We start from the raw sequence: 24936 nt of genomic DNA on the forward strand, positions 1-24936 counted from the left end.
GCGTTTCGGGGCCTCAGGAGTGGTTTGGACCCCCCTTTTTGTGGCACTTTTTGTCAAACTGAAGTTGGTGTTTCGGGTGGTTAAGAGTGTACAGGGCTCACAGGCCTAAGTGTGAGAGGCCAAAAGTGTTCCCCCAGAAAGCGTCTAGGAGCGCGTTTCGGGGCCTTAGGAGTGGTTTGGACCCCCCTTTTTGTGACACTTTTTGTCAAGCTGAAGCTGGTGTTCAGGGTGGTCACGAGAGTACAGGGCTCACAGGGCCTAAGTGTGAGAGGCCAAAAGTGTTCCCTCAGAAAGTGTCTAGGAGCGCGTTTTGGGGCCTCAGGAGTGGTTTGGACCCCCTTTTTGTGGTACTTTTTGTCAAACTGAAGTTGGTGTTTCGGGTGGTTAAGAGTGTACAGGGCTTGGAGTTTTCACCAGGGTCTGTTTTGACCGATTCTCAGGGGAGCAAGATAGAGGCATGGGACTTTGTCCTACCCCCCCATTTGTGTGTACCCCGAGTCCAACGGTACCACCCTCGAGTCTCTAGGAGTTAGGGTTCTGGAGTTATGAGCATTTGAAGTTCCCCCAAATAAGGGAGTTGGGAGAGTGAAAATTTGGGATTTTAACCAGGGTCAGTTTTAACCGATTCTCAGGGGAGCAAGATAAAGCCATGGGACCTTGTCCCACCCTCCCATTTGTGGGTACCCCGAGTCCAGCGGTACCACCCTTGAGTCTCTAGGACTTAGGGTTCTGGAGTTATGAGCATTTGAAGTTCCTCCATATAAGTGAGTTGGGAGAGTGAAAATTTGCCAAAGTGTGAGAGGCCAAAAGTGTTCCCTCAGAAAGTGTCTAGGAGCGCGTTTCGGGGCCTCAGGAGTGTTTTGGACCCCCCTTTTTGTGGCACTTTTTGTCAAGCTTAAGTTGGTATTTTGGGTGGTTAAGAGTGTACAGGGCTCACAGGCCTAAGTGTGAGAGGCCAAAAGTGTTCCCTCAGAAAGTGTCTAGGAGCGCGTTTCGGGGCCTCAGGAGTGGTTTGGACCCCCCTTTTTGTGGCACTTTTTGTCAAACTGAAGTTGGTGTTTCGGGTGGTTAAGAGTGTACAGGGCTCACAGGCCTAAGTGTGAGAGGCCAAAAGTGTTCCCCCAGAAAGTGTCTAGGAGCGCGTTTCGGGGCCTTAAGAGTGGTTTGGACCCCCCTTTTTGTGACACTTTTTGTCAAGCTGAAGCTTGTGTTCAGGGTGGTCACGAGAGTACAGGGCTCACAGGGCCTGTGAGAGGCCAAAAGTGTTCCCTCAGAAAGTGTCTAGGAGCGCGTTTCGGGGCCTCAGGAGTGGTTTGGACCCCCCTTTTTGTGGCACTTTTTGTCAAGCTTAAGTTGGTATTTTGGGTGGTTAAGAGTGTACAGGGCTCACAGGCCTAAGTGTGAGAGGCCAAAAGTGTTCCCTCAGAAAGTGTCTAGGAGCGTGTTTCGGGGCCTCAGGAGTGGTTTAGACCCCCCTTTTTGTGGCACTTTTTGTCAAGCTGAAGCTGGTGTTCAGGGTGGTCACGAGAGTACAGGGCTCACAGGGCCTGTGAGAGGCCAAAAGTGTTCCCTCAGAAAGTGTCTAGGAGCGCGTTTCGGGGCCTCAGGAGTGGTTTGGACCCCCCTTTTTGTGGCACTTTTTGTCAAACTGAAGTTGGTGTTTGGGGTGGTTAAGAGTGTACAGGGCTCACAGGCCTAAGTGTGAGAGGCCAAAAGTGTTCCCCCAGAAAGTGTCTAGGAGCGCGTTTCGGGGCCTTAAGAGTGGTTTGGACCCCCCTTTTTGTGACACTTTTTGTCAAGCTGAAGCTGGTGTTCAGGGTGGTCACGAGAGTACAGGGCTCACAGGGCCTAAGTGTGAGAGGCCAAAAGTGTTCCCTCAGAAAGTGTCTAGAAACGCGTTTCGGGGCCTCAGAAGTGGTTTGGACCCCCCTTTTTGTGGCACTTTTTGTCAAGCCGAAGCTGGTGTTCAGGGTGGTCACGAGAGTACAGGGCTCACAGGGCCTAAGTGTGAGAGGCCAAAAGTGTTCCCCCAGAAAGTGTCTAGGAGCGCGTTTCGGGGCCTCAGGAGTGGTTTGGACCCCCCTTTTTGTGGCACTTTTTGTCAAACTGAAGTTGGTGTTTCGGGTGGTTAAGAGTGTACAGGGCTCACAGGCCTAAGTGTGAGAGGCCAAAAGTGTTCCCCCAGAAAGTGTCTAGGAGCGCGTTTCGGGGCCTCAAGAGTGGTTTGGACCCCCCTTTTTGTGACACTTTTTGTCAAGCCGAAGCTGGTGTTCAGGGTGGTCACGAGAGTACAGGGCTCACAGGGCCTAAGTGTGAGAGGCCAAAAGTGTTCCCTCAGAAAGTGTCTAGGAGCGCGTTTCGGGGCCTCAGGAGTGGTTTGGACCCCCCTTTTTGTGACACTTTTTGTCAAGCTGAAGCTGGTTTTCAGGGTGGTCACGAGAGTACAGGGCTCACAGGGCCTAAGTGTGAGAGGCCAAAAGTGTTCCCTCAGAAAGTGTCTAGGAGCGCGTTTCGGGGCCTCAGGAGTGGTTTGGACCCCCCTTTTTGTGGCACTTTTTGTCAAACTGAAGTTGGTGTTTGGGGTGGTTAAGAGTGTACAGGGCTCACAGGCCTAAGTGTGAGAGGCCAAAAGTGTTCCCCCAGAAAGTGTCTAGGAGCGCGTTTCGGGGCCTTAGGAGTGGTTTGGACCCCCCTTTTTGTGGCACTTTTTGTCAAGCTGAAGCTGGTGTTCAGGGTGGTCACGAGAGTACAGGGCTCACAGGGCCTAAGTGTGAGAGGCCAAAAGTGTTCCCTCAGAAAGTGTCTAGGAGCGCGTTTCGGGGCCTCAGGAGTGGTTTGGACCCCCCTTTTTGTGGCACTTTTTGTCAAACTGAAGTTGGTGTTCAGGGTGGTCACGAGAGTACAGGGCTCACAGGGCCTGTGAGAGGCCAAAAGTGTTCCCTCAGAAAGTGTCTAGGAGCGCGTTTCGGGGCCTCAGGAGTGGTTTGGACCCCCCTTTTTGTGGCACTTTTTGTCAAGCTGAAGCTGGTGTTCAGGGTGGTCACGAGAGTACAGGGCTCACAGGGCCTAAGTGTGAGAGGCCAAAAGTGTTCCCTCAGAAAGTGTCTAGGAGCGCGTTTCGGGGCCTCAGGAGTGGTTTGGACCCCCCTTTTTGTGGCACTTTTTGTCAAACTGAAGTTGGTGTTTCGGGTGGTTAAGAGTGTACAGGGCTCACAGGCCTAAGTGTGAGAGGCCAAAAGTGTTCCCCCAGAAAGTGTCTAGGAGCGCGTTTCGGGGCCTCAAGAGTGGTTTGGACCCCCCTTTTTGTGACACTTTTTGTCAAGCCGAAGCTGGTGTTCAGGGTGGTCACGAGAGTACAGGGCTCACAGGGCCTAAGTGTGAGAGGCCAAAAGTGTTCCCTCAGAAAGTGTCTAGGAGCGCGTTTCGGGGCCTCAGGAGTGGTTTGGACCCCCCTTTTTGTGACACTTTTTGTCAAGCTGAAGCTGGTGTTCAGGGTGGTCACGAGAGTACAGGGCTCACAGGCCTAAGTGTGAGAGGCCAAAAGTGTTCCCTCAGAAAGTGTCTAGGAGCGCGTTTCGGGGCCTCAGGAGTGGTTTGGACCCCCCTTTTTGTGGCACTTTTTGTCAAACTGAAGTTGGTGTTTCGGGTGGTTAAGAGTGTACAGGGCTTGGAGTTTTAACCAGGGTCTGTTTTGACCGATTCTCAGGGGAGCAAGATAGAGACATGGTACCTTGTCCTACCCCCCCCATTTGTGTGTACCCCGAGTCCAACGGTACCACCCTCGAGTCTCTAGGACTTAGGGTTCTGGAGTTATGAGCATTTGAAGTTCCCCCAAATAAGGGAGTTGGGAGAGTGAAAATTTGGGGTTTTAACCAGGGTCAGTTTTAACCGATTCTCAGGGGAGCAAGATAAAGCCATGGGACCTTATCCTACCCCCCCCATTTGTGGGTACCCCGAGTCCAACGGTACCACCCTTGAGTCTCTAGGACTTAGGGTTCCAGAGTTATGAGCATTTGAAGTTCCTCCATATAAGTGAGTTGGGAGAGTGAAAATTTGCCAAACTGTGAGAGGCCAAAAGTGTTCCCTCAGAAAGTGTCTAGGAGCGCGTTTCGGGGCCTCAGGAGTGGTTTGGACCCCCCTTTTTGTGGCACTTTTTGTCAAGCTGAAGTTGGTGTTTGGGGTGGTTAAGAGTGTACAGGGCTCACAGGCCTAAGTGTGAGAGGCCAAAAGTGTTCCCCCAGAAAGTGTCTAGGAGCGCGTTTCAGAGCCTCAGGAGTGGCTATTTTGTTGTTATTTTGCGTCTCCTCGTTGTTTGTTTGTTTTTGCCGTTCTTTGGAGATCTAAAACTCCGTCAGTGATTTATGAATTAAGTTCTGTTGTAGGTAGTGATATTCTGAAGTTTTGAAAGAGGTTTTAAGTTGCTTATCTACTTTCGGACTTTTTCTATGCAATAAGAAGTTGTCAACCCACACATTGTGTGCTCTGTGGGTTGACTTTTATGATGTGACTTTTCTTTGTGATGCCTTCAGACTTTTATGTTTCTTATTGCTTGCTTTTTTGTAATTTGTTTTTGATCATTAGTTTCTGATATTTCTTTTGTTCTGATATGGAAAGTCTGTTCTGCATTGAGATGTTTGTCTCTGATTTTGGACTCAGATTTGCATAAACAGGCCAGACAGCTGGAACATGAGCTGGACCTCAAGGTGGTCTCCTTCAGTAAGCTCTGCACCAGCTACAGCAGCAGCAGCTGCAGTCAGGACCAGCGGACAAGAGACAGTAGGTCAGCAGCACACTCTTTAAATTCACTGATATAGAATTTTAACACCTGTATGAACTTACCTGCCCCAACTGAAATCAGTGGAAAATTTTAAAAATGTATTTGTGGTTTCACAATCTGTGGAAAGACACTACCATTGCTGACAACCATAAACATGTTATTTTATATTTATTCCTACTCAACAAATCATGTTACACAATGGTTGAATAATATGATATTTAGTATTTTTAACAATTAACAATTTAGTTTGTTGGTCAGTAACTGGGCAACAGAATATTTACCATTTTGAGGTCCAACCATTATTTTATAATATTTTTTAATCCCATACAGCTTAGAATTTGTTAATGAAATTTCATCTTTTGTTCAGTTTCTGACATTTAACTGTATAGTTTATAGTTGGAATGACAAAAAAAAGATAAATGTGAGCTTCAAAACCTTCTCCCCCTCAGCTGGTCTGCTTCTGGCTCATCTCAAGACAATATGCTCGTGGCCATGACTACTGAGCTGGAGCAGCTCTTGGCCAGTGTAAGTCAACTATCACACCCATGTAGCCCCAGTGATAGAACTGTTGTTATACCAAAAATATCAATTACAGGTTGTACATACTATTACAGATGCAGTTTATGTTTATAACAATACATTCATACATTGAAATTTGTTTATATGTATATACATACACACACAGAGACACACACAGACACACACACTTTTATAGATATGTATGAATTTAATCTTTGTTTTTTTTGGGGGGGGGTTTGCATGTAAAATGGCAGAATACACAAACACTCCAGGAGTTTCGTCACATAACGCAGCACTGCATGCACATCCTACAGAGACACAGAGATATTTTACAGGTATGTGCATTGTCAGTATTTTCCATATTTTGGAGAAGAAATATGTGTGAAATTGTAATGTGTTTTGACTTGAATTCCCATTCTGTCATTCTGTCTGGCTGACTGTAGTTCATAATGTCGTATCCTGCAGGATTACACCCATGAGTTCCACAAAACCAAAACCAACTTCTTCAGCTTGCGAGAGCGAGAGGACCTGCTGGACTCTGTTCACAAGGACATTGAGTAAGCACCTTAAAACTTCTAGTAAAAGACATAGTATATTGTTAGTAAATACAACATAATCCTCGTATGTTTTTACTTCACTCACCACAACACAGGGGTTGAGCATGCTGGGTGAGAGAGAGGGGTACAGCATGCAACAAAGGTCCCGGACACCTGTTTGGATGTGTGTAATGAATAAGAACAGTTACACTGAAAACAAAGTGCAGCTGCACTGATTGTCAGGTTTGGTCAAAATGCATTTAGGTCTGTAATTAGTGATCATGTTCATTATTGATTCATCCGTCGATTATTTTCTAGATTACTTGGTCAAAATGTCAAATAATGGTGAAAAATGCCAAGTTCCCAGAGCAGAGGGTGATGTATTCAGCTTGCTAGTTTTATTCATCCAAAATTTTGAAAACATTTCAAATTTTCACTGTTGAGAAGCTGGAGCCACTTTTTGTTAATCAACTGATCGTTTCTGCTCTAAATACACATGCTATGTTACATGATATATTTTTATATAGATAATGAAACCTCTGGCAAAGCTCTGGTAAATATGGTTCTTCTAGACTTTTCTAGATACTAGATGATAGAAATTGTGTTATTTTTTTATCTTCCTTCCTTCCTTCTATCTTCCTTCCATCCTTATTTTTACTTTCTCTTCCTTCCCCTCATCCGCCTCCTGCACTTTTGCTATGTTATCCCTAACCAGTAGGAGGCAGAAATGTCAAGTTTGTTGCAGAGTTCCCCCACCCTTTAATAGTTTCTTTTTCCTCTATCATGTTTCATCCTCTAAAAAGAGGCACCACCTCTTATCAGCAAATCTCCCTCCCGCTCTCTGCAGCTCTCTTTCTTTCTCTCTCTCTCTGCACCTCTCTCTTTCTCTGGGGGTATCTTTCCTAAGTGCCTTCTACAGTAAATCAAACCACAAGGCTTTCATTCAGGCCAAAGCTAAGGGAGAGTGGTTACATCTGGCCTGCCTGATACAGAGAAATGCTCTATCAGGGGAGGACAGGGATAGCAAGACAGTCAGACAGAAAGACAGAGGAAGAGGGAAAGGGAGGGACAGACGCTGTCCTGAGCTGATGTTGACTGATGAAAAATGATGAAAGTGAATTTTAATTACTCCCATAGAAATGAGAGGTGTGGCAAAACCGTGGGAGGGGTAGAGGAGATAATGGATGATGAATTGATGATCAGTCCAAATAGGGAGGGGATGGTGTAAATAAGAGATGGAGTACATAGTTCTGGGTTAAGCAGAGCTAATCACTTAAAAGCCTTAACGCAGGAAGTACATAATCAGCATCTAGGCATCAGTTAATATGAGGGACTGAAATACTTCATTCAGACTGAAGTAAAGATGGAGGAAAACCTTGTTTTTGTTGGCGATTTAGTCAACTTCAAAACTGCACATAAACATGATTGTGGAGGGTAAGGCGCAACCAAGGAACCAAAAAGAGAGAGAGAGAGAGGAGTTAAACTATATTGCCTCACCAAATAGAGAATTCACATATATTTCTGTAAAAAAACATTATGAAAAAGGTATGAAAAATGTGCTGTGGGATATGATTAGGTCTGCAAAGTGTTGATTACTTGTTGTTAATCAATTGGTTGGTTGGACCGTAACATGTCAGAAAAGTGAAAAATATCCATCCCAGTTTCCTTAAGCCTAATCTGGCATCTTCAAATGTCTTATTTTGCATAATAAACAGTCGCAAAACTCTGTTTTAACTATAGTTACTGATTAATTGACTAATTGTTGTAGCTCTAGATATGACATGAAGACTTTTTGTTGGCTTTGTGAGACCTGAATGAAAAAGAATGGTCATGAAAACACACATTTTTGGCAGGCAGCTGGTATTTACCACTGACCAATAAAATCTGGTATGAATCATCAAAATATTTGGTTTGCATTCCTGTATTTATGACTTTCACTCCAAATATGGCTAATATACAAGTATCACAACACTGCAAAAGCCCAGGCTCTTTTCATGGAAACACAACACACTGGCCCTGTTCGTGGATGGGAGGATTGTATGGGATCATTTAATGCTCCTTTTATGATTTGAAACATCAGACTTTAGGGACGGCAATGCCGGTCTATCACTCGGTCCACCACTTTGACCCAGACTGAAATGATGATTCATGATTCCCAGATGATTAATCCTAATGACTTTGTTCAATTCTGGCCCGGGACCTTTGTTGCATGTTGTACCCCTCTCTCTCACCCAGCATTTCCTGTCTGGTTTTCTATATAAAGTATAAAAAAAGGCAAAAAAATAATAATTTGCTGTATCTGTTACTACCTGTCATCTCATTCTCCATCATTTCATGTTTCTCCCTCTTTGGTTTTCTTGTTCAGGTCCTACAAGAGTGCGTCCGGGGTGAATAACAGAAAGACTGAGCTCTTCCTGAAGGAACATGAACATCTTAGAAAGTAAGAACTTCCTTTTAAAATTACACATCTGAAACAGAATTGCAGGAAATTTGTGTTGTCAAAAAAGCCAAGGGCTGTGTCTGAAATCCCTCCCTGTGTGAGATAAAATGCACCCATTCAGATTTCATTTGAGCGTTTGAATTCTGAGTGTGAAGTTCTGAAGTTTATGCTCTGTGATGTGGTGTCCTCAAAATTTTCCACAATGGAATGAAAAAAGTATTCAGACACAGCCCCGGTGGAATTCACATCTTCTGTGCAAGGGTGGAAGTGGGCCCTTCGATTAATAAATAAAAAAAAAAAATCCATTAAGTTTTTACCATCTCTGTCTGACTGTTTTCCGGCCCTCTCTATATGCACATGAGAGCGTGCTGCATGTGTTTGTTATATATTATTTGAATCTCTACAAGAGGGATGGACACCAAATTATATTCCAGTATTTGATGTTTTGGTGATAGGCTGTCTAATACTCCAGTATCCATTAATCCAGTCCATTTTGTATCTTTATGGTAAATATCACTTTCAATTGCTTGTAAGCTGAAGGTCCATGATTTTCTGCATAAATGTGTAAGTGCAGTTGAAATAGTTGAAATACCCGTATAAGCTCCTCAAATCATTTCTAGAGCAAAATACACTCAACTGCTGCTCATGTTTATGTATGTTGTATGTTATGACCTCTTTGTAGCTCTACCACGAGATGCTGGTGATTATTGTTGGCAGTGTGTTGAGTTTCAGTTCTGTGGTTTGAATGTTATGGATTTAGTGCCAAAAAAAAGAAAGAAAGAGACCAATACATGGAGAGTCTCAGATGGTTGACCTATCATGTGAGGTTGATTTAGCGCTTTCTCGGGTATCCTGCACAGGTGTGATCATGTCTGTGATAGGACATTTTCGTCTGTGCTTTTGATTCTTAAGGTTTTTTTGTCTCTGTGACATTTTGGTAGGAACAACCATTTATTATAATCCTGTCCTGAAAAGTTTATTTTGTGCTCTTTTCTGTTGCTGATGGCCAGATTCACAATTTCTGGTTAAAATTCCAGAAAACTGTGTGTACAATTGTTTGTGTGTATTTAGTTTTGTAATTATCTGTGTATCTTTGTGGTATTTCTGACGTGTCAGAGAGTCATATAATTTGTTTCATGGTCAAACATTAACCCTGTGGGCAGTTGTTAGTAACCATAACTAACAGTAGCTCAGCCTCTCAGCCACAAACTAACCAAAAGTGTTTTCCCTTAAATGGACCCTTCAGTGGCACAGGATCATAAAACTCACACTTGCTGCTACCAAATGTAATTGTTGTTAGAGCAGATACATTTAAGACTCTAAATACCGGTCTGGTTTTAACCGTGCATGTTACTCCAGGTTCAGCCTGTTTACAAAGATGGCTGCGCAGAAAAGTGCCCACTTTTTGTGCTCACTATATTTTAAAGTTTTGAATTTGAAGTATTCACAGATAGTTGTTAATACTGTCCGGCTGTAATGTTTTTGATGTACAGCTGTTCCACATTATCGCACCTGGGACAGAGGATCAGCGTAATCTGCAACATGTAAATTGGAAGACAGAGCAGTTGACCAGAGGTGAAGCAGAGTTAGAGACTGATACAGGGAGATGGTTGACCTGTGCTGTGAAGTTGGTGCCTTCTCAGGTGTTCTGCACAGGTGTGATCATGTCTGTGTTAGATAAAGGCATTTTTGTCTGTGGTTCAAAAAAAAGTTTTATCAATGCAGCCTCTTTCCTCATTTCCACAGAATCTACAGGGAGGGGGAGAGTGTTTATTTACATCAACACGTTTCCAACACAAACCAAGAACAGATGAAAGTTCACAGTCCTGTTTGAACGCGTCATTTTCAGAAATGAATGGAACAATTGTCACAGCATCACTTTGATATTGACGTGTGTTTCCCTCAAATGGATCCTCCTCTGGCACAGTGTCATAATACCCTCACTTGCCAGCAAATTTAACTGTCATTAGAGCAGACACATGTAAAACTTAAAATACCACTGTGATTTTAACCAAACATGTTACTCCAGGTCCAGCCTGTAACTCAGCCTATTCCCAAATACACCTGCTGAGAAAAAGCACCTATTGTGTGTGCTTACTATATAAGTTCTGAATTTGAAGTGTTCACAGATACTTCACCACGCTGACCAGACGTGAAGTTATTAGCTCTCTATAGCTGCTATTAAAGGTGGGAAGGAAAATAAACTTGTCTGAGGCGGTGGAACAAGTTAAACTCATCTATACAACTCAGGTCTGGGAAACAATGTCTGTGAGTTTGTACAAATGCACATACATCATTAAAATATACAGTTTTTTTTCAGGGAGGGGCCTGGGGTTAGTTCAGTCCAGTTTAGTGCAGATCTTTTTCATCCCACAAGAGGAAATGATTTGTGCAGCAAGGCAGCATAAAAACACAAAACATGAAACATAAACACAATACAAACTCAGACATTTCAAGATGGGGAAAAGGAAGGAGTGTAGAAAAGAAGGGCTGTTTTTGAGCAGCTGATGACTGCTGTATGTATGTGGGTTCTATTATGTATTTCTTCTTATGTAAAAACTGTATTTTCAGTATTAAAGACATGTACACTTGATCTGATAATTTGCAGAAGGATACAGAATACCCAGATAAATTCAGTCTGCTTTACTGTATTGACAAAATATAAACATAATCACAAAAAGAAACTTGATTTCTTTAAGCACTAATGTCACTGGTTGGCCACCAAGGCCAATACTGCACTTTTACAAACTTGATGCAAACGGGATCAGACTACTTTGTGGAGTTTAATGAGTGAGGAAAATAGTTCTGCATATAAAGGAAGTAAGTAAAGAAAGCTGAAAAAGCAAGAAGCTGCCTCGCCTGTGGACTCTGCCTGCTAATGAAGGATTGAGAGAAAAAGCAGAGGACAGCAGTAGATAGATAGTGGGAGAGGTGGACGGATAGATGGAGGAAGTATAAAGCACGGTATTGATTTTTGGTCTCCACTGGAGTCTGCCAGGATGCACGCTGCTGCCCTTATGAGCTCGGCTCAGCCCTGGACTGAACACTTCATTTTTCTGTCCATCACTTACCTCGGCAGCTAATGGCAGCTGACGTAAACCTCGTGCGTGTGTGTGTTCAGCCTCAGCGTCGTCCATCTGCGTGGCTGCTTTGCTCATATGCACCTAAAACAAATAAGACAGGGATCAGGTCACCATCATGCAATTTATACATCTACTGTATGTGTTCAGAGCAGTTTTATTATCAAGATTAACTGGCTTCTGCAACGACTGGGTTGGATTTGACCAATCGGATTCTCACTTTCCTAAAAATCCTCCATTAACCAGCACTTTCTGCTGTCTCAAAGGAATCACAGGAAGTGCTCCTTTTATGATAATAGACCCAAAGAGCTGTGTGGTTTCATGCACGGGCTTTCCCTGTGTAAGCCAGTGGAAATCTACACAACGTGTTTGGAAATTATATCAAAAACGTATTTGTTAAAAGTGATGAATCCTGAACAATGGGCTGCAAAAGATTTATCAAATTCTGACTCTCTTTTTTTAAAGAATTGTAGGTTGTGTGAGTGTTTGTATAAGACTGTGTTAGTGAAGGTATTTCAGCTGCTTTGAACTCACTTTTGTCACAGCTCAGATAGGCTTATTGACCATGCCATAAGGTAAGCTTTTATTGCTCCGTTCTCTCTCCGCCTCTCTCTCCTTTTACTCTCAATCACTCGCTCAACTCCACACGCACACGCACACGCACACCCACCCACACACACACACACACACACACACCTCCATACTTTTTGGCTTCTTAGCTGAAACATTAAAAACCACCTTCATGTGATGTTGTGACGACAGCCTCTTTTCCTACCACTCATCCCTTGTGTTTTTTTTTTTTCGCCTCACCAGCATCGCCATGGCCACTAAAGAAAACATCACTTTTCAGCGTGGGATGCTGAAGTCCATTCAAACCAGGGTCACAACTTTGGCCAGTATCCTTTTATCATTTTAATAATGTCTCGTCCTTCTCTCTTCACCTGACCTTCTTTCCTGTCTCTGTGTCAGGATTAAAATCTCAGAGCTCATCTGCACTGTACGTAACGTACAGACCGATGCTGAGCAGGGATACCATAACCTCACTTACAGTGGAAAGCTGACAGACAGTAGACGACACCATTAAGCTCCATTTATTCTTTTTCCTGGTCGTGTCAGCCCTGCTGATGTGTTTTCCCTGCTACTTTCTGTCTCTTACTCACTGCAAGGAAGGGAAACCCGACTTGGATCTTAATTATTTTCCTTCACCACACTTCCCCCGCCCCTCAGATCGTTTCCCCGCCATCAACAGTCTCATCCAGAAAATCAATTTGCGCAAGAGGCGGGACTCTTTAATTCTGGGCGGGGTGATTGGCATCTGCACCATCCTCCTGTTGCTCTACACTTTCCACTGATTCACTGGTCGACCGACCTTTACTTTCTTTAAGAGCAAAAACATATTCTAACTCAGTACATGTGTTGCCAAGACCTTTTCTTATGTTTTCAAATGTTTCTCCTTTTATTGTAATTTCCGTACCATAAAACAACCATTTAAAAAGTTAAGATATATCACATCAAAAATAAGTCTTAATTGAAAGTGAAATTGTTTCATCTCTCAGACTGGAGAGTTTATTCATTTTCTTAATTATGATAACATTTCCATCTGGGAATTTTTATAAATGTATGAAGTAATATTTTACTGGGTTTTGTGTACTGTTCATGTCATACTTTTTTATATAGTATCGGCGGTGTGTGATAAAATAAAGGTGATGGGTTCACGTTCAAGTTTATCATGCTCATTCAGGTTTATTTCAGACATGCAGAACTATGGCACAGAAAACCAGTCATACAGTATAAATGTATAAACATCAACATGAGAGTGCCAAGAACAGTGCATACATGGAGAACAACCCCATTCATATCTTGCAGTATATTGTAAACATAACAAGGTGTAGAGATCCAGGCAGTTCAGTAGAGTCTGAACAGGAATCTGTTCAGTTTATCATAGTAGCACGCGAAGCAAGATATCACACTAGGACTGCAGAAGGGCATTGTTGTGATAAATTTTAAACTTGATGTAAACAGTGTATGAAATCGCTCATATGTCTTCACACAGCCATGAAAATCCTGTGCCGAACAGAAATAAGAGTCAGTCCTTACTTAGTTTCAAATGTTTAGGGAAACAGGGTAGGCAGTGGCTGCATCACAGACTAGAGGAACTCTGATGCTTTTTGTTTTAGTCTGAACACATGATGGTGAATTTAACTCTTCACATCATGTACAAATCTTATGTGTGGGTTTTTTTTGATGATTTTTTTGTCTCTTTTATCTCTTTTTAGTCTTTAGGACATCCTCTCATCTAATGATGCCATATTATTATTATTTTAATTAATAATTAAAAATGTAGAGTCATCCAATTGTCTTGTGTGTTAGGCAGTTGTGTACTTCAGTGCACCACTAGTTTGGACTATGAGTAGTTACGCTTTCTCACCGAATTTGCTGTCTGATGATCCGACACAGTAACTGTGTGCAGTCTTCATCTTTCTTCCTTTGTTCCTGAGTTTGTGGGGTTGATGGACATGAGTGTTGCAGGAAAATAGAAAGAGCCTTCGACTTTTCTCCTTTTTCTTTCTTCTCGCCCCGAGGGGAGAAAGCAACAAGTTGTACTTTAGAGTCTCTTCAGCTTGTTTTCAATTTCATATTTTGTGCTTGTCTTCAAAATAACATCCCTCTTCCGCCTCCTCTCTTTTCTGTGCAAATTTGAGATCAGATGAAGTTAAAGGAGACTGTGGTGTGACTCCGTCCATCCCACAGTTCAGTTCTTGGTCTCTGAGTCTGAAAAGAGAAATTCAGTTACACACCTTCACACTGAGCTTTGTGACTGTGTGTTTGTTGTATGTCTTTTTTTCCATACCTATTGTAAACGCTATAAAGATGATAACAGCCACACCCAGTATCATTGCCAGACAGCTGAGCAGCATAGACAGACGCCCATACTTCCTTGCGGCTTCAATATCTCCTGTATGGAGAACAGACCTCGACTAACGGGAGAGAAAAGGGAGGGAAGTGGCAAACAATTCGTTATTTAAATGCACCTTGGAAGCAAAACACCTGTAGTGCCTGAAGAGACTAAGCTTACAACTGTATTAGAAAACACCAAAGCATCTAAAGCACAGACAGGTAATAATATTCTAAACTTTTGTTTGATGTAGAAATTTAGAGCTGTAATTAATGTAGCACTCACCACATGGGCATACCACAAGGCACATATGTTGAGCGGCACAGCGGGGCAGAAACAGGACACAATGGCGAGCCAGAGATAAGTCGGGGGTAAGGACCCGGGCGGCACCGGGGAAGGCAGCGGGCCCAGGCTGAGCCGGGACGAGGACTTGGGTGGTGCCGCCAGCTGCCCAACAGAGCCCGACTTTAGCGGTGATCTGTGTCCGTTCTGGTCCGCGTCCAGGGACCGGACGCTCCCTCTGATGTTGAGGGAGAAGGAGTCGGACGGTTTGATGTTGCTTTGCCCGGTGGGCTCGGTGGTCGCGGTGCTCAGCAGCTTCTCCGTGTCCTGGAAGTCGGTGGGATTTGAAACTTCCCTCTCGCCGAGGGTGCTTTTCCCATAGGCAGCATCAGTGTTGATAGCCATCACAGAAAGATAAGAAATCTCCGAGTCTTATTACGTGTCTGACCGAGGTGCTTTCCTGTGGATGGAGATGCTGAAGAGTCTTCCTTCAGATGTTTTCCATTGGGGGTCATCAGATTCAGTATTATAAATTCAGGGAGCCCAATACCTTCAAGGCAAGCTATTTAATTAAGCAGTCTAACTCCATCAAAATTCCTTATTGCTGAGCGAGATGTTATTGATGTCTGAGTCCCTCTCGCGTTTAGTTGGCGGTCAGCGTCCGGACGCACGCCTTGCCTTTTACCCCCCTCCCCCCCTCTCTATTATGTAGTGAAGTATTACCGCATCCCTTACATCTCCACGGCACAACCCCAGTGTCTAAGGCCTACTTATGCACCAGGCGCGGCGTGTGACAATGCAAAAAACGGCAATTAAACGTCTTATGAAGTGAACAAATGCGGTGCGTAAAAGCTTTCCATTTACGCGGGGGGGCAGCAGCTGGATCAGCGTGGTCACCGCACAGGGTGTGTGCAGGAGAGGGAGTAAAGCGGGGTACTATGAACCACAAGCCTCTGAACGTACCCTTACTTACTCAGGTCCTGCTGTAAAGTCATGTTCTGCCATTATGAAAATGGCCTCCAATCAGTTCCATTATAAACTGGTTAACTGATATTGCCCATATACCTGCCTACAACTCTATCAATAAATACCCATTGGCTGTGATTAAAATAAGCACAATTTACTTCCTTTTTACTTCTACATGCTTCCTTCCTTCACATTTATCTGACAGCTATAGATACTATTGAGGATTAAAATTTGAGGCATTGATGTGCGATTAATATTTAACTGCTGTCGCTGGTCAAGGTTAAGGTTAGTTTATATCATATATATCAGGCTATCTCCTGTTATGAGCTCATCCGTTTTGTAAAACCCTTAATCTGTAAAGCAACTGGCACTAAAGCTGTCAAATTAATGAAGTGGAGGAAAAGGTACAATATTTGCTTCTTAAATGCAGTGAAGTAGGAACATGAAGTAACATGAAAAGGAAATTAAAGTAAAATTTGTACAATCCACCACTGAAAAATCTGATGCATCATTTTAAATAAAACTACTCAACAGTGTAAAGTACTTATAATGAGCTCCACTGCAACCAGCTACAATATACTGCTACAAATTAATGCATTAGAAATATTGACCCATTAATATAATAATATAGCACTCAATGAGATATTCTGCATAACTAATACTTTCATTTGTGATACTTTTGCTTTTGGTAACCGGACATTATAAAGTGTTTATCATCTACAAGATAAATGTTGTTCTACATAATAATAATCTTGAACAATTTGTTATTTGATCTGTGAAGTTTTGTTTATGAATGTTCCAAATGTCCAGGATGATCAAATAATGCTTTGTATAAAAATCTAAGTGGGCTGTATGATTATGGAACTTCTTTTAATTAACCATAATTGTGGATAATGAATTCAGTAAATAACAGATGGATGGGGATAGTGAAGAGCTCATTCACACTTTAAATCTCATTTGATGAATCAAGAAACTTGGTCTGAGAGTTAAATATCATCCCTTGAGGGTTTTTTTTTTAATCTTCCTTTTATAGCACTACAACTACATGTTACTATACCTTTACCAAATGGATCAGGCAACGTTTTCATCATGTAAGAGCTTTAATAGCACGTTCATCCACATGAGATGGCAATAATCCAGTTTTATTTTATTTCCCTCATTGTCCTGCAGTGAAACCAGGACCAGGTCGTGTTCATTTAGTTTTTGTAGAGATCGTTGCGCCATCTAGTGGTGAAGGCACCAAAAACCTGAAATTGCAGGCTCAGTAGTGTAGCAACATTCAAGTATCTCCCATTACATTTTGCCTTATCTTCCCTTACTTACAGACATCGTCTCCACGAAGTACCTATTAGTCAGTGTACAAACATATTTATAGTATAATTTAATTAATCTTTATGATGGGATTTTTCTTGTCAGTACAAACCACCACAGCCCTATCAGGCTTATGAAGAGAAGTTTCCCAGTGGGCTCTCAAGTTAGATTCTGTGATGACTGGACTACTTTGTAAAGTGACTGACCACACAAAATTGAAACAAGAACCATAAATGTTTCCTTTACTCAACCAGTTCAAACTGGTTTTAATGTTGTTGCTGAAATGTGCATAGAAATCAAATAATCCTTTAACTTGCAGCTGAAGCCAAATAACTAAGAATCACTGTGGTAAGTAGTGGTCAGTTAACAACATTATTTTACATTCAATGAGTTATCTCAATACCTCCCACAATTTGATGATCTTGTGATTTTAGCAGTGAATGTGCCGTGAGTTTGTAGTGTGAAGAAATCCCTTGAAGCAGCTGGTAAAGCCTTCAGGCCCTGAAGAGCAGACGTTTGGTAAGTTTTCTTTTTCTCTTTGTCTGGTTTATGTGGCACAATCATCTAACCGGATGTGGCCCTGACTAAATGTCAGCTTGTTTACTTTTTATGTGGTGATTAGCCTCCCACAGAACAAAGACCATGATGTTATTGCATATCTGTCACTACTAAACTTAGACAATTTTTGCTTTTAAAGAGCATCTTAATTCACTCTGATCTCTCTTGTTTCCCTTTAATGGGATCACCCAAGACTTAAAAGTTATAAGGGACAAGTGTGACACATTTAGCATAAATTTATCATTTGTCTCTTTCTGTGTGTGTTTTGTTATTTTTGACATGTGCTGGTATGTGTTTTATTGTCCATAGCGTGCAGTTTTGTCCACAACAATAAACCTTGAGTCTGAGAAAAAATTTAGTTCTTTATTGTAAGAAAAAAAATGTCATCAACAAAATTTAACAAGGTTTCTGCAGGGTTCACCAGGTTTAATTTAGGACTTTTAAGACCTATTGAGTACCACAGAGAATGCAATTTGATACCAGTTTCACAGTAATACTGACCAAAGTATGACAGCATCTAAATCACATTTTTGTTTGTGTTTCTCAGCAATACATAACAATATTTCCTCATAATATCATTAAATACGACATGGTCCTAGATAAGAATTATTAGTTAGGGAATGCTAAATAAATTAATGGTCAGAGATTGGAAACAATGGCACTTTCCAGCCAGTTTTTGCCAAAATCATACAGAAAAACATTTCATAATTAACATTAGGACCTACAGTGAATAGAGAAAAATATTAAAGACCTTAGTACATGAAATCTAAGACTTTTGGACACTGACATCAGTGCTTTTTAAAGACATATTTCACTTTAGCCTGTTTGAGCAGCTTTCTGTGAAAAAAAGACATGTGACCACAAAAATAAAATATTCTGTCCTGCCTAAACTGAACTATACCTTGCATGTGATTAACACAAGAATATAAACAATAGTGGCTCAAATCCAGCGTGTTTTTAAAGTCCAGCTTGACTGCTGAGTGTGTGAAACACTGCCGTCTTCTTCCCCCTTGCTTCCTCTTCTTGAGTCATCCGGGGCAGGGCTGACCAGAACAGTTCTTCAGCTGGCAGCTTTAGCATGTGTACAGGAACATAAAGCTTGCCAGTGAAGAACTGCTGTGCGTCAGCCATTTGGTGCCGAAGGTGCCGGCGTGCTGGGAGTCATCCCATGAGCGTGAGAGTTTGAAACACGCAGGCTGGAGTGACGGCCCTGCCAGTTTATGGCTCCTTCTCTTCCCGTCTTCTGCTTTAGATGCACATATTCCTGCAGACAGAGAGGAAGAAATTGTTTAACTTCCCCTCTAAACTCCCTGCTCCAGTAGCGTGGGTATGAGGTGGCCTGCAGCCAATCACACATGTACAGTAAGTGGGTGCAGTAGAGCCACTGTGAGTGCAATCAGCTGTGAGTAAGTGGGTGAAATGAGCTGATATGTAAGAATGACTGGGAAGATGAACACAAGATCATGCGTCAGATTACCAGGAGGGATACATGCATCAGCAGCTCAGCTCTGCCTCTGCATGTTACATGGCGCCAGCAAGAAATTCTTAGATATTCTCTTAATTATCATGCTCAAAGTCACAGGCTGCCTTCTGGAAAAAAAAAAAAAAAACTACTTTTTTTTTTTCCTTTTTTACGTCAGTTACCGTGGTTACGAATCATGAGCAGGAGGCGACAAAAAAATGTAGACAGCCTCTACATGAAAGCAGAGATCCTGAAATCCTTTCAAAAGTCCAAAGAGTCATTTGTTTTTGAAGTCTTAATTAATTAAGTGAATATTCAGGGGTTTTCCAGAGAGGAAAACCTGTAGCTACACCTGATTTATATTTCTACGACATGCTGAAGAGACTCTTTTACAGCACACTTTTTTAAAATGTCTAAGTTGTAAGTTAATGTGAAAAAGTTGAACTAGTGTAGCTAATTGTGCCTTTTTTTTTTTAAAGTCATGTTAACTGCGTGGCTCTCGTCGGTTCAACAACTATTGGACGGATTGCCATGAAAGGTATACCACCTTTCATATCCATTTTTCATATCCCCCACGGAATTAATTGAGAAAGGTGCTGTTTTACTTGTAGTTTGTGACAGAAGAACCAATGATGAAGCCATGTTGTTTTGTTCAACAACATTGTCATTTTTAGCATATTAGCATGCTGATGATAATATTTGCTTCATAGCACTGCTGTGCTGAAGTACAGCCTCACAGAACAACTAGCATAGCTATAGACTCTTTTCTCCTTTTTTCTTCTCCTTTTCTAACATTTATTTGGGATTGTGTTTTACTGTTAATCATATTGTTTTTCTTGCCTTCAAAAAATGTAATCTTGTGGTGATCCTGAGATATTGAGGACATGCTCCATTTCTCTGGTTGACGATGACTAACACATGCTGTACATTCCTGCAGTAAGGAGAACCAGAATAATCTCAGGTATTTGAGCACTCTGTAGCCTGTAGACTGTGCACAGCAGGGGAGGGTGGGTCACAATCAACAAGACTTATGAAGATTTTGCAGACACTGCTGCGGGGAGAAATTTTGTCTCACACTTTGTTTGGATTGAACTTCAGCATCATTCTGAGAGCAGCAGAAAGTCATTTCAATACAGACATACAACTGTGATCATTAATATTAAAAGTACACAGGTTGTACATGGAAAAACACTGATATGATTTTCTTCCATCTCCTGACAAATTTATCTACATGACACATATCAGTCTTTCTTTTTTTTGAAAAGGGTGAGTCATAATGCAGGAGCCATGACTGCCTGTTCTGACTTGTGACTGATGTAAAAGCTTCCATAACCAAATCTACTACTCTTATCTTGTTTAAAACCACTTTTTGTAAATAGTTTAGTTTGTTTTATTTAAACTTAAACATTCATTAGGATTTAAACTTGGCTGGTGTGACACACTTTGAGCTCCTTTGTGAAAGCTGCATGTGTATACTAAAGATGACCAGGTCTCTCAGCTGTGGAACTCCATGCCAGTGCTGTTAAAACTCCTTATGGCTTTTTCTTAACCGATGTAACTCATATATAATTGTTTTAATTATTTTACTTTGGATTTTATTACTTTTATTATTTGCTGGGAATCACTGTCTGGGAACCATGAATGTCTTGACAAAATTTTGTTCCCAGCCATTAAGTAAATGTTGAGATTTTTCACAGGATATGTGAAAACTTTGAGCTAGATGAAAGACATTGCCGTCCATAGACAGGTATCAAATTTTGTGGCAGTTCATCTGCCAGTTGAGTAATTGCAGACAAAACTGCCACGAGAGGCAGATTAAACATGAGGCTAGGTTATTTGGATTCATCCTTTGGGCACCATGGATAGCTGGACCAAATTTCATGAACTGTCCTCAACAGTTGTTGAAATATTGATAATGGCTAAAAATAATAGTAGTATGATTAATTGGACATGTTTTGTTTTTTTGGGTTTTTTTTTTGCAGTGTGCGTGAAGAAGTGGAACTTCCAATGAAGGCCGTCAACCATCAGCTATATAATAAAGTGAACCACCGCCCTACCCCCACTCAGGCATGCCAGCGTTAGTCTGAATGAAGTCAGGGAGGAAGACGTACAACACGAGTCCTCAGGCCACACACAGGACCACTGACAGTCATAACTGGGTTAGTTAGGCTGCTACAACCTCAATCTAAAACTGAATTAGTTATTTGTTCCACAGTGTGCCACTCCCTGCACAAACAGTGACTAGATCTTTATGTTCACAGTGACGGGCAGTGTTGAGCCCCTGACTCTTTTGCTGTGCCACTCTTTCCCATATCTTTCTTTTTTTTTGTCTTTCCTGACTTGTCTGTCCTCTCCACCCTCTCTCTCGGTCAGATCAGACTGTCCTGCATTCCTGACATTCCAGCTGCGTATGTTAGAAATTCCATCCGGCTGCTGTGGGCTCGCACGGTCTCTTCCCTTCTTTTCCATCCCTCTATCCTTCACCCATCCCCTCTCTATGTGCTCGTCTACATCTGGTCTGCACCAGACGAGGCGGACGTGGCTTCACCGTCAGGTTCACCCTCACCTCCCCTCCGCCTTTTCCTTTTTTTCGCACCTCATACCTCCCCCTCTCCCACTCAGACAGAGCCACATGACAGCCAGTGTGGAAGGCCTTGAGACAGGCTTTTATACAGGGGGCAACAGTGTAAAAAGAGATAACACACAGTCTAATACACAAAAGACTGAGCTTATCTGAGACTGTAGACGTGCACTCTCTGCCACAGCAGGGAGGATAAGAAAGAGGAAAGACAAACTGGAGTTGAGCGGGCAGGATGTGCGTGACAGAGAGAAATAGGAATGATGGTGTGTCAACAGGAGGGTGTGAGTGGACCGTGCACAAGGCAAGGAGGAATTATTGACATTTTAACTCTCTAGAAGTTCGTCTTATCGAGCCTCGGCTGCAAATGCAAGAGCTGAGTTTGAATTTGTTTATCTAGAGAGCTTGAAATTGTGTATTAGGGAAAACAGGTAGAAGCGGCACACAGAAAACAAACAAGGGTGTAAGATGGAGAGAGGGTCAGACAGATCCCCGTCAGAAGGAGACAGACAAACCTCTTCCTGTGCTATGAGCCAACTCATTTGGTCTTTTCACGTTTGGGGTATTTTGTTTGAATACCACCTGAGGTGGCGAGATAAGATACCTCAGTCATTGGTCTGGTTTTGGCTTGGCATCATACGACCGCCAGAAAGAAAATATGTGAAGAACTGCAGAATTATTGCATGAAATGACAGATTTGCATAGTGCTGCTGCAGCGCTGTAAATGGAAATACATGATAATGAAATGTTATGTGTCTATTACATATCAATTACATCAATTCAGGTACATTCCTCTGCTGTGGGTGTGGTCCAGCTGGAGAGTGTTTAGTGCCCCAGATTGTAGTCTGTAATATAGACTGATCATTTTAGACTGGGAATGGGGACAAAGACAGTGAAAGGGCGGTGGCTTTGGCAACACTCTGATCATAGTGCAGAGAGCCTCTTCTTATGCTCTGCTGCTCGCTGGACTTTAAAGGCTATCTGACTTTAACCCTGAGATCACCACAAAATAAGTAGCTGTTGTTTATTTGCTAAGAGGAATAGCTGAATGCCATTCTGAATTCAAGACATGCCGGGAGATGGTAATGTTCTGTATGAGGCCCGTAGGCCTGTCCTCTGGCAGTCGGTGCCATTTTGTTTGAAAGAACTGGAATCTTTTTTTTTTTTCCCTAAATGAACCTACATAACACATCCCTTCTTGCCCCATCCTCCCTTGACAAGGCACGCAATAGGAATGAAGGGTGTAACCCAAGTTGAGCAAGATGGCTTCACTTCTGCAAATGTAGGCAATAAAACAGCACTTATTTTGCCTAGATGCAGGGTAAACACATGTAGACAAGATGAGCTGCTTTTTAACTGACACCCTGCCATTGCCATGTGATCCTCATCGACAGGGTGGCTTATGTCACACTCCTGGGTTGCAATGGCTGAAATGCAGCTCGTGACACAGCCTATTGTGCATTCCTACCGGCGCACTGAACTCTGGCTGTACAATTATGTAAGACAGGCTCCATCGATGTAACATATACTACAGTAAGCTTCCCGCATTTACCCCAAAGAAAGACTTATTATACATAATTGTGCTTTGCTTTTAAAATGTTTTATAGAAGTTTAAAAGACTGTAAATGAAAAAGTGTATGAGTTGAGGAGACTCAAGAGCCCAAATGTGGACATGGAGGCCTAAATTCTTTGTTACGTCACCTGCTTTAAGAATGTTTTACTGCTTCTCAGAAACATCTAGAGTAATATACTTGTGTTTATAAACTTATCTTTCATTAGAAGAATCCTCCTTCTCTGCCAGATGACTGCTGGTGTCACTGCATTTCTGAGAAATGACTCGGCCTCAGTTATCTTCCTGATTTTCACCTATCCCCTACTTGAGCACAGGCTTATTCCTTGGCCTATTATGAACTCAGCAGTTTTTAAGAGGCTTCGAATGCTGACACTTTTTTTTTTTTTGATAAGTTTGGATTGCATAAATGCAGACCTCAAGTTGCCACTGCAACATCTTGCTATAGTCTATAAATCCAACACGTGACAGTGAACAGCTTACATATGACTAAATGAATTCTCTGGAGGCTTCAGATTCCTGGTTCTAAATGTACTGTGAAGTGGTCATGACACATATTTGATTTAATGTGAAAACAGATCTATAAACCTTTTAACATTCTATCTGCGTACATTTAAAGGCTTTTCTGTTCCCTTCCGTATTAATTTAGACATAATCCAGACTTTTTTTTTTTTTTTTTTAGCGCATTTCATACAGCCCTGTAGTTGCTAAAATAACTGCATGTGCAGATACTCCATGCAGCGCTTTAACAAATCCTTAGCCCACAGTTTCACTGTGTCAATCATCTATAAACGTTGATTAAACGTTTGCAGGAGCTGGGAGGTTTGTGGTGCGGTGGCCAAATGTCAAGTATCTGGCTCCCCTGTGTCAGTGGGCCTGGACGGTATGATCTGTGACACACAGACAGGCCCTCAGCCAGAACTCCTATAGCCTAACATCAAATCCATGTCCTCGGGAATCTGACGACGCCAAACTGTGCAGAAACCTGCCACCGTGAGACAGAAATCGGACCCGGAGAGGTGAATTTTACTTGAATAAAGTCGTGTTGAGGACGTTTCCACGCAAACTGGGTCATCAAGCCGCCACAGGCTAAATCAGGCGATCCGGAACAAGCGTTTAGCCAGCAGACACACGCGGGCACACACACACACACACAGCCTCACAGACACAAGTAATACGCCCCACCTTGACCACCGGCCGGGTCGCTCCGACGCGGACAATCCATCTGAACGGTCCAGCGGAGTTCAGGCTGCCTCGCCCACTGCTCGGCGGAGTCCTGGACCTTCGGCAGGGTGTGTCGCTGTCTGCCGGTTTGTTTTACATCCACGATATAACGCGGTTAGGCAGCATTTATATATCTGGTTGTGAGTCTACTTTTTCGCGCAGCAGCAGCGGAGAAGGCAGCGCAGGACTTCAGCCCCTTTTACACAACTCCTGCCCCACTCCTCTCTCTCTCTCTCTCTCTCTCTCTCTCTCTCTCTCTCTCACACACACACACACACACCCAAGTCAGACACACACCCGGCTTCCCACTCCGATCAGCTGGCAGCGTAATGACGTAGGCAGCCCGAGAGGCAGACGTCAGAATCGGTGCGGATCTGACGTGTACACGCAAGGCTACTCACTGTACTGTACTGTGAGGCCCACGAGGCAGCACAGACACACAACACATTGTGAAAATACTCCATATACAAGTAAAAGTCGCGTGGTTCTGTCAGTTAAAGACACTAAAATAATTTCCATAAAAATGGTACGTAAAGTGTAAAAAGTTGTTAGTATTATCTATATTATCTATTATATTATCGCTTTATTAATAGATTATGATTCATTAGTGTGAAAGCAGCATCTTACAGATGAAGGCGGTTGATGTGGTGCTAATTGTAGCAGCTGTTAGGTGGTTTATGACAAATATTTTATAAGATAATCTTATTTTTTCTCTGTTAATAGGTGATTTTCTCCCT

The 24936-nt window shown here is 42.5% G+C and overlaps 1 protein-coding gene, 1 long non-coding RNA gene and 1 pseudogene across 3 annotated transcripts; 1 reads left to right on the forward strand and 2 right to left on the reverse strand.

The window, feature by feature from the left end:
• The first annotated feature begins 4498 nt into the window (after positions 1-4498).
• LOC121190297 lies at positions 4499-13162 on the forward strand (annotated as a pseudogene).
• A 69-nt stretch (positions 13163-13231) lies between these two features.
• Positions 13232-15796, reverse strand: LOC121190198 (trafficking regulator of GLUT4 1-like). 2 transcript variants are annotated; one of them, XM_041050741.1, is made up of 3 exons: positions 14534-15796; positions 14204-14330; positions 13232-14124 (listed from the first exon to the last, which is right to left on the reverse strand). In XM_041050741.1, exons 1-3 carry the CDS (start codon positions 14933-14935, stop codon positions 14105-14107), a joined length of 549 nt encoding a protein of 182 aa, XP_040906675.1. In that variant the 5' UTR covers positions 14936-15796; the 3' UTR covers positions 13232-14104. The 2 variants fall into 2 exon arrangements, with proteins under 2 accessions (XP_040906675.1, XP_040906674.1); XM_041050740.1 differs by having other exon boundaries at positions 13232-14330.
• Positions 15797-17714: 1918 nt separating this feature from the next.
• LOC121190268 lies at positions 17715-24458 on the reverse strand. Its single transcript, XR_005894967.1, has 2 exons — positions 24161-24458; positions 17715-18629 (listed from the first exon to the last, which is right to left on the reverse strand). It is a non-coding gene; the product is annotated as an uncharacterized LOC121190268 (long non-coding RNA).
• Positions 24459-24936: the final 478 nt, after the last annotated feature.

The sequence above is a fragment of the Toxotes jaculatrix genome, chromosome 12 (assembly GCF_017976425.1).
Source record: "Toxotes jaculatrix isolate fToxJac2 chromosome 12, fToxJac2.pri, whole genome shotgun sequence".
Classification (NCBI taxonomy): domain Eukaryota; kingdom Metazoa; phylum Chordata; class Actinopteri; family Toxotidae; genus Toxotes; species Toxotes jaculatrix.

Bases quoted from the DNA above. Each gene is read 5' to 3' on its own strand.
- LOC121190198 (XM_041050740.1), bottom strand. From the start codon at position 14,935: ATGGCTATCAACACTGATGCTGCCTATGGGAAAAGCACCCTCGGCGAG. The intron at 14,331-14,533 runs GTGAGTGCTACA...CTCTCCCGTTAG, and splicing joins CCTTGTGGTATGCCCATGTG to TCGAGGTCTGTTCTCCATAC.